We start from the raw sequence: 10,332 nt of genomic DNA on the forward strand, positions 1-10,332 counted from the left end.
GGCTCTTGGCCTTAACCTAATGTGTTAATTGTTTTGTAGGTGCAAAATTGTCCAAGATCAAGGAGGAAGAAATTTGCCTTCACAGAGAAGACACAAACTGCACGGATAGTTATTTCTGTGATACCCTTTCTCGAACAAAATGCACGTCGACTTCGATGTGCTTGGTCTTTTGATGCTGAACAGGGTTGAAATACAAGGAAATTGCTAACAGATTATCACAAAAGAGTACAGGCACACTAGGTAAGGGAATGTGCAGAAAAGCTAATAATTGTTTAATCCAATCCAACTCAGCGGATATAAACGATAAAGCTCGGTATTCAGCTTCTGTTTAGGATCGAGAAATAGTTTGTTGCTTCTTAAAGGACCAGGAAATCAGACTATTACCCAAAAAGACCACCAAACCAGTAGTAGATCTCATGTCATTAGGGTCCCCTGCCCAATTAGCATCACTAAAAGCCTTCAACTACAAATCTCCTCTAGTATATGATATACCAAACTGCAGTGTGCCCTTCAGATATCGTAAGATGCATTTAACTGCAGTAAAATGGGACACCATTGGAGTCTGCATAAACTAACAAACTTGGTGCATAGAAAAGGCAATGTCGGGCCGTGTGAAAGTCAAGTAGTGTAGAGCCCCTACAATACTTCTATACAACTTAGGATTGGAATAAGGTTCCTCATCCTTCTTGAGTAACCTGTTGTAAGGAAGACATGGTGTATCACAAGGTTTGGTTTCAAACATTTTAGATTTAACAAACATATCCTCAACATATTTGGTTTATAGAAACAAACCAGTTGCAGTTTTAGTGATTTGAATCCCTAAGAAATAGTGGAGTAAGCCTAAGTCCTTGATATCAAACTCAGTGGTGAGAGCACTAATAACCTATGTAATTGCACCAGAAGCATTGTCAATTATAATGATGTCATCCACATAGAGAAGCAACACCACAATTTCATGACCAACATGCTTAACAAACAGAGATAAGTCAAAATATGTGTTCTCAAATCCTAAAGAAGGAAGAAACTGAGTAAATCATTCATTCTAGGCCCTAAGAGCCTGTTTTAGACCATATAGAGATTTATGCAGCTTACACACGAGATGAGGATGATTTGGATCTTTAAAACCCGGAGGTTGAGACATGTAGACCTCCTCTTGTACGATGCCATGCAGGAATGCTTTTTTAACATCCAATTGGTGAATAGACCAATTAAAATGTGCAGCAAGAGCAAGAACTAACCGTACTATAATAGGTTTCACTACAGGGCTAAAAGTCTCCCCATAATCCAATCCAAGTTCTTGACTGAAGCCTTTAGCAACTAACCGAGCTTTGTGTCTGGCAATAGACCTATCTGAGTGTCTCTTAATCTTGAAAATCCATTTACATCCAACCAGGTACTTGTGTGCTGGTAATTGAACTAGACTCCAAGTGCATTGAGCATGTAAGGCAGTAACTTCTTCTTTCATGGCTGCTAACCACACAGGTACTTTGATCGTAGACTTATAGCTAGTTGGTTCAACCAAGGATAGATCAGTTCCCCCAGAGTCCTGAACACTGGCTAAGAGAGCCTTGTTTTTAAAAATCCCACTTTTGCTTCTGGTTTGCATGGGATGTAAATTAAGTGGACAAATGGACAAAACTACTTGCAAAGTATCAGGATTAAAATCAGGTATTCCTAATCTAGAATTGGAACTTATGTCAGGTACCATAAGGATCTGAGAAGAGACTTGAATTGGAGCAGTAATGGACTGAGAAATCGGAGAGATTTCAGGTAAATCCAAGGCAGAAGGTGTTACTGATGATGATGCAGTAATAGAGATACTAGAAGGTTGATAAGGGGAATTTGGGATAAATGAGACAAATCTATTTTCTGGAGTAACTATAGGCACATGACAGTTGAAACTAGGACAAACTTGTGGTGATGAAACTGTGTTGTAAGATGTAGTCAATAATTCTGTGTAGGGAAAATGTTGTTCATAAAAAATAACATGCCTAGAAACAAACACTTTATTTGTAGACACATGATAGCACAGATAGCCTTTATATTTTGTGGCATACCCAAGACACACACACTTTGTGGTTTTAGCTTGTAATTTGGTACTATTATTGTTGGAAGTATGCCCACAAAGCCACTCATTTGATGTAATAGCTTTTTGGAATACTTAATGTATTAAACTTTTATATGTTTAATGAAGGGCAAAGCTTATTGTTAATCACTATTTATTGTATCATGTGCTTAAGTAATAAGGGAATCCAAGGGATGTATTTGATCTAAGAGACAAGTGATCTAAGTGAGTTAGATTATCGAGACCATTCTCTTATGTTCATTCCTAAAACGTTCCTAGCCATAGGATTGCCAATTGGGTATTAACAATCCGCTAAGGTTAGTATGTGTTATGTCGACTCAAGCTTGAGTATGACTAGTCTCAAGTCATTTGGTGTTGGACACTAAGACAAACACATAGGTGCTCGAAAGAGTAATCAAGTACACTGAACAACGATCGAAAGAGAGTTCGAACATACATGTCATGTAAGAACTCGAAAGTTGCAATATGCAAAGTAGTCCTTTGACCTGAGGCATCATAGATGTCTAATGGTTAGGTCCTTGATCTTTGATCATGTCAACGGCATTCCATCAGAGTGTCCACGGCATTGTTAGGGTCAAGCTATCTAGTCATGTAGGCATATGAATGCACAACAAGGGATCTCTAACCTTCCATGGTGGAAGGAGAATACTCTAAGATATGATTCGTAAGTCTTTGGCCAAAGCAAATGAATATGACTTAGGAAGTTTGTTCCAATTCATATTCAAAGGAATCATATAGAAAAGTATCACATTGGATAGTAGACATGAAACAAACTATCACTTAAACAATGTGATTAAGAGTATTGTATTAGAGAAGGACCGTATTGCATTGTAGTTGTAACTGGATAGGTTCTCCAACCAATTCTACTTAGCTTGGGTAACCATGACATACTGCTAGGTGTCACTCATGGTTTGTGGAAGCCCTAATGACTAGCAAACACTAATCATAAAGGGAGAATTGAAATGTGGTTTCAATTCACAATCGATCGTTAAGAGTAACAATCGCCCACTACCTCGCTAATTGGAACCTAATGGATCGTACACCGAGTAAGGGCGATAGTGAAAAAATTAAATGAAATGGATATGCAATTAAATGGTTTAATTGAAGAATGGTCAAGATTAATTAATTAGTTAATTAATTATACGAAAGGTTCGTATTGGGCTTTTAAGTTGGTTTTGGGTTTCGGGGCCCAAAAGTGTTTTGGTCCATAAGGCCCATTATGTTTAAGTTGTATGACAACTAAAACAAAATGGGCAATAAGCCCAATCACAACATATAGGCCGGCCATGGTGAGGAGATGGTGAAAGTTTGCTTAATTGCAAGTTTGCCACTCACCAAAGAAAAGTGTTATAAAAGCAACTTTATAGCTATTTTCTCATTAGGGTTTTCTTTGAGGCAAAGAGGTGAAACATTTTCTCTCTTTCTCTCTACAAAGAGGCCGGCCACTTAGGGAGATTAATCTAGCAATCTCTTCTTCCCTAAGTCATCCATTTCATCTTCACACTTAACCCTTGGTGTGGAGACTTAGAGACACCAAACTTTTGGTGTTTTGGAGATCCTTTCCTTACATCCACAAAGTCCAAAGGAGCACTAAAAGAGAAGGAAATCACAAGCAATATCCAAGGAGCTAGGAGGTGACTTGAAGGCCCTCCACTTGGGTGAATCCCTTGTGTAAACAAGGATGAGCTTCAAGGGTAAAGAAACTCTAAATCTTTACTTCTCTTTAATGTTGTTAAAGAGTTTATTGGTCCACCATATACTAGGCTTTGAAAGTCATGGGTTTTATGAACTGTTTATGAATGCATGCCTACTTTAAAGTGTTAATAGTTTGCATATGTATTCAAATGTTCTTAGCTAGGACAAATTTTTTCCTTCAAGTGGTATCAGAGCCTAGGCCTAGTTTATGGTGAATCCTTTTGGGTTTTTTGATTTTCATGATTTGTGATTTAAATGTTGTAAATGTTACAAGCTTTGTTCTTGCTTTGAATATAAATTTTGCTAGAAAATTTAGCATCTCAAATGTTGTAGATGTGTTTCATTTAAGCATGAATATTGGAACTAAAATTTGGTGCCATGTGTTTTGGGAAATTCGGCCAAATCCAAAGGGTGATTTTTTGGGTTCATGTTTGTCTTGTTAAAATGGTTTTAAGGTGACTTTTGGAACCCCTAAGTACCCTAGGATATTAGCCCTCTTTTGAGTGGTGAAAAATCAATATGAAATGACATATTGGCCGGATCCACCTATAGTGGCCTGTACGGCTGAATTAATAGCTCATCAACATGCTAGCCGAAGTTACCTCACGTGACCTGTATGACTTATCCATATCTCATCAATCAAGGCTAGTTCATAAGTCGGAGTCACCTCTAGTGACCTGTACAACTTATTCATATCTCATCACATATCTCATCATTTATGCTATCTCATCACATACTTTATCATATATGCTAGCTCATCACATATTTCATCATATATGCTAGCTCATAAGTCGGAGTCACCTCTAATGACCTATACGACTTATCCATAGATCAATAAGTATACCTGCACACGAGTCAAAATCACCTAAAATGGTCTGTATGACAAGATTGGGTGTAAATAAATACGCTCAAGTGCTACGATCATGTGAAGACTGTGCGAATAATTGCAAGTCACCTACGAGTCGGAACCACCTAAAGTGGTCTGTACGACAAGCTTGTGCACCTACCTTGGATCCAAGGTGAGCATAAGGTGCGGGAGGTGAACATCATGTGAAGGACTATGCCCTGGCCATGGGCGGAAGCACTAACATCGGGGTGCAGGTTTATGAGCTCTAACTGTATCTATTGTCACATATACGATTCATGGGCAACATGTACGACAATGTTGGAGTTGCCTATCATTGCAACCTACACGACAAGGTTGGAGTTGCCTAAACATACATGTAGTCATACCATAACCCCATCATTTCAACTAATACTATAAACTCACCTGAACTTACGTGGATGTCCTGCGTTCACCTTTGCACTTCCAAGCATTCATAAAAATTGTCTGCAGGTAATATACATATAGATAAACCACGATGAAATCTGATATTAAACCACGTTATAGTATTTTCAATTATATATATATATAATGTGGCATAAAAATGCATAAACTATAACGCCCTACTCCCGAATTATTTATTCTCGGGAATAATTATTGGTGACAAGCCCAACTAGACACTAGTTTAATTAATTATCATTACTTACGCTTCCTTACTTCAAATTCTTGATTCTTTACATATTGATTTATGACCAACATTTAACCACCAAATCATAAGGTTAAATCTCATATTTTTCCACTAATGTCTCTCACGTTGCTCGACTCCCTAAACAAGGCTATTGTCTCAATTATTGTATGGTTGCATCTAATGTCTCATTAGACTACCTACGTACCCTGAACTAGGATAATGCAAGAAAACAAGCTAACTAAGTCGCATAAATATGCTTGTATCACACTTTTGTATGTAGAACACGGCTATCCAAGACAATTAAAAACCCAACCTTGAAAAAACCGTGAAGCCATAAATGATGTAACCAAAATATCCCAAAACTTTTTCAATAAAAATGCCTTATTTAAAGCTTAAAAATTACAAATGCCAAGACCTCCTTCATTTAAAGGAACACAACATTTTTTCCATGCCACAAAAGAAAATCCATAAGAATCAGCACATCTCGTCCAAATGAAATTTCGAGTCCAACTACGAACATGATTTAATACCATAGGTGGCCAAAAATAAATCGAGAAAGTATGAGACAACATGCTTACCACAACATATTTGACCAAAGTAACTCGACCAGCCATTGAGAGAGAGTGACCTTGCGATTGAGAAAGACGAGAACGTATTCTATTTGCTAACGCTTGAAAATATGCCCTCTTAGGTTTGCCTTTAAAAATAGGAGCCCCCAAATAAGTAAATGGAAGCTCACCTTCAGAGACATTGAGCCAGGATAAAATACACAAACGATGCACAGAAGCCGATTTCCCAATATAAATACGCAAACAATGCACATAATTCACACTATATTCTTCAATAAAATGCATAAGGTTCAAAAGGCTGCGCTTGTCACCTCTATAAAAAACCATTATGTCATCCGCATAGAGAATATGAGAAGGAGCAGTCGCTCCCCGAGGGGAAGAAATGGGTTTAACCTTTCTAGAATTTACAAGATCCACTAGACCTCGACTAAAAACCTCTTCAGCAAGACAAAAAAAGATAGGGGATAGAGGATCCCCTTGACAAACACCCCTACTACATTTGAAAAATCCAACAGGTGAACCATTGAATAATATAGATAGCCGGGCGGAGGAAAGGATTACACGAACCCATTGAACAAAAGTGTCATGGAAACCAAAAGCTCTAAGCAACCGATCTAGAGAGTCCCAATTGAGAGTATCAAAAGCTTTAGCAATATCAAACTTAATAGGGACATTACCCCCAAAACACTTATTGTCCAATAAATTAACAGACTCTGAGGCCAACAAAATGCAATCTAAAATATGCCTGCCCTTAACAAATGCGTATTGATTCGACAAAATAATTCGAGTAGCCACAAGAGCAAGCCTATCTACAAGAATCTTTGTAATGACTTTGAATATAAAATTAGCCATGACTATCGACCGAAATTGAGAGATAGAATCTGCCTCTTGGACTTTAGGAATTAGAGCCACAAAACTAGAATTCAAATTGGATAAAATATAACATGTCTTGAAGAAATCCTAGACAGCCAAAGAAACCTCAAGTCCAATGAAATCCCAACAAGCATGGAAAAAATAACCACCAAAACCATCTGGACCTGGAGCACTATCCGAATTCATAGGAAATACAGTTTGTTTAATCTCCTCCAATGTGGGAATAGCCAATAAAGTATCATTTTCAGGTGTAGTAACCAAAGGAGGAATAAGATGAGTAACCAAACATGTGTCAATAGCAAGACCATCGTCATGAAAAGCATTAAAAAAATGTTCCACCATATAATTGTGCAAAATCTCAACATCCTCAACCAATTCTGAATCAATACGCAAAGAAGAAATAAAATTACGAGTCCTGCGAATTTTTGCCAAAGTATGAAAATAACTCGTATTACGGTCTCTATCTCACAACCATTTAGATCGTGTTTTATCCTGCCAAAACTTTTCTTGAACTAGCAGCGTATGAGACAAAGTAGAATGAGCTTGTAATTCAGCCCCATGACGTTCATCAGTAAAAGCCTCTGTGGAGATTTCTAACTGAATGTTTTCTAAAGCCTCTTTAGCATTGTCCACGGCAACATTGACATTTCCAAAAACACCAGCATTCCAATGTCTTAGAATAGGCTTTAGCAACTTGAGCTTTTGTTGAAGAATAAACATAGGACAACCATAAACTTGAATAGACTGCCATGAATTTTTAACAAAATTAATAAAATCAGGATGATCTAACCACATGCGTTGCAAACTTTTGAAAAGTAACTAGAAGAGGATTATGATCCGAAGAATGACGAACCAACGTGGAGCAATTGGTGATAGGCTAGGCATCCAGCCATGCAGTAGAACAAAAGCACCGATCTAATAACATTTCAATATGAGATGATATGCTACGTCCATTAGTCCAAGTGAAATGGGAGCCCTTAACATCAATTGGAACCAAACCACACATATCCACCATAGCTTGAAACTCTTCACATGCTATTTAACGAGGCAAAATACCCCCCCCCCCAATTTTCTCATGCACGCCAAGAACCTGAAAAGTCGGCACAAACTTGAGCAATAGAAAGCCAAAGTGGTCGACGTTCCACCACTGTTGTAGCAGCATAAACAAAAGTAATACAGTGGGCAGTGCCAGCTACTTAAAATTGAATAGTAATATATTGACTTGAAGTAGATAAAACCATAGGAGATAAAACATTAGCTGTGTGAAAAACCCAAATATTAGGCAATCTCAGACCTCTATCATTTACTCTCAAAAGATGCATACCAATAGATTTCCAAAAAAATGGACGAATTTTCATTGTAGAAGTCATAGGTTCTGCCAAACAAAGAAAATCAGGAGAATGTTTTATGACAAGGCTCCGTAAAGCTTGTCTAGTGGTGCGATTTGCTGAGCCCTGAATATTCGAATAAATGGTCTTCATGGATCATGGGGAGCCATAGCAGCAACCCTAGCATAAGTTTGAATAGTCTCACGCTCGTAGGTATGATAACCAAAGTCATGTCATCCTCATAAACATTATTTGCCCCATCTAAATCATTGTTTTCTCCACCTGCAACATTATTTTGAAGAGCATCTTCTTCCACCATAGTGTACCAATCATTAACCTTTTGAATTTCAGAGCGAACTTGAGGAGATAAAGAAGGAGAACTGGCCTCTTGAACTTGAGAAACAACTTGAACTGAGTCATTAGCATTACATCTCTCAGAGAGCACAAGAGAAGAGTTTAACTGAATACCTATAAGAGGAGTATCCATCGAAGTATCAGAAACATGGTCACAAGTTCTATCATTATCATCAACTAAACCTTCCATAAAATGTGAGGGAGAAGCATCATCCAAACCTCTCGCACTAGAGATGGAGTTCTTACTTACCAAACCAGCCTTAGCCAATTGACTAACTGCATGCATGATCATGAGAACCTGGAGTTTCTAAAACGTATGCAGAGGTTGTCCCATTATTTTCTAAATCATCCACAACATGTATAGGCGAAACATCACTATCATCCAAACCTCTCACACTCAAGTTGGACACATTATTAACACGAACCTTACCTTCCGGTTGATTGCGGATATCAATTTCAACTCAAATGTTATCGTAAATGTTCTCATTGCGCTTCACTATTCATGATCATGCACTTTCCATCTCAACCACATGCCCACACTTAATATCCCTTGCAGCAACACAACAAGTAGCAAGCAGATGCCCAATATTTCCACAAATAGAGCAAAAATTAGGAAGTTTTTCATATATTATTTCCCCAAATAAAACCTCTTGACTATCACGTTCAACCATAAGTGAAGTGGGAGGCTTTTTAGAAAGGTCAATATCCACTAATATTCTAGCATACAAACCAAAATTCATAAAAGCTATCACCCTGTCCAATTGGATTGGTACCCAACTCCTTGAGCGATTTCCATTAGGTTTGAGGTTCCCAATATTCCAATCCCAAATCATATAGACGAATCCAAACTTGCGCATGGGTCGACTTCTGTTTGGAGGGTGAGATATTTGGGGACCATTGGGAAATTCTAAATAGTCCAGGATTAAGATTGAGTGTACCAAATTCCCAAACTCGTCTCATGTCCTCGACGTGGTCAAAACACAGAGAGAAAAAACCTTTCCCCAAAGGGATTAAACACCAAGCCTTAAAACCCCATATGGTCTCAAGCTTATTTCTAAGAACCATTTGAAATGGTGTAGAACCCTTAGGTAAAAGCACACGACCAATCAAAGATTGTTTGCAACAATCCAAGCCCTTGGAAAAAGCATCTTCAGAAATCTTTACTGATATATAACCACCTTTTTCACATGGACTGGGGAGTTGAGATAAAGAAACCACAGGTTGTTTGAGAAACTGGGCAAACGATTGCTTGGAAGGAGAGGGTTTCTCAGTGGCAGCATCAGGATCGCTGCCTAAAAAACTCCAAGGAACAATAGGCAAACGAGGACCAGAGTGGAGATTTGGCGCAGCCGTCATAGTGGCAGCCACAAAACCCTCCTTAGGAGTACTGAAATGCAGAAGGCCTTAGTTATATTGCTAGTGCTATTGGACGTCCTCTATATGCCGACTATTTCACTCAATGACAGAAAATGATTTCATATGCAAGGATATGCATTGAGATTAATGCTTCAGATGACTTGGTGGACTCCTTCGATCTTTGTATGAAAAACAAAGAATCGGAAGATGATAGTGTGATGGTTGAAGTGAGAGTTGAGTACCAATGGACGCCTAAGCAATGCACTAAGTGCAAGCTCTTTCGTCACTCTAATTCCTTGTGTCCAAAAACAGAAAACATAATTGAGCTCTACCCTTGTGGATGATGATAATCCCCTGAAAATTAAAGGCACAATGCAGAAATATATCAAGGTAAATTCCAAGCCAATCATTGCTAATTCCTCTGTGGATAAGGTTCCAAGCCCTGAAATTAAACCTCCCAACTGTAGGATGGTGTTCTATTTGCTTCCCCACCAAACTTTGTTGGTGAACACTCTTCGTGTTCTTAAAGGATTGAAATGTACATTGATGAAGAGACGGGT

General features: G+C 38.2%; 1 protein-coding gene across 1 annotated transcript; it reads right to left on the reverse strand.

The window, feature by feature from the left end:
- Positions 1–8,922: 8,922 nt before the first annotated feature.
- LOC139190944 (uncharacterized) lies at positions 8,923–9,772 on the reverse strand. The gene is made up of 2 exons (XM_070811436.1): positions 9,412–9,772; positions 8,923–9,323 (listed from the first exon to the last, which is right to left on the reverse strand). The coding sequence occupies exons 1-2, from the start codon at positions 9,770–9,772 to the stop codon at positions 8,923–8,925; spliced, it is 762 nt and encodes a 253-aa protein (XP_070667537.1).
- Positions 9,773–10,332: the final 560 nt, after the last annotated feature.

This window comes from Malus domestica, chromosome 13, assembly GCF_042453785.1.
Source record: "Malus domestica chromosome 13, GDT2T_hap1".
NCBI lineage: Eukaryota > Viridiplantae > Streptophyta > Magnoliopsida > Rosales > Rosaceae > Malus > Malus domestica.

Excerpts from the sequence above, each read along its gene's own strand:
- LOC139190944 (XM_070811436.1), bottom strand. The coding sequence starts at position 9,772 with ATGACGGCTGCGCCAAATCTCCACTCTGGTCCTCGTTTGCCTATTGTT. Across the intron at positions 9,324-9,411 it reads TTTAATCCCTTTGGGGAAAG|AATTTCCCAATGGTCCCCAA; the intron begins GTTTTTTCTCTC and ends TGGACTATTTAG.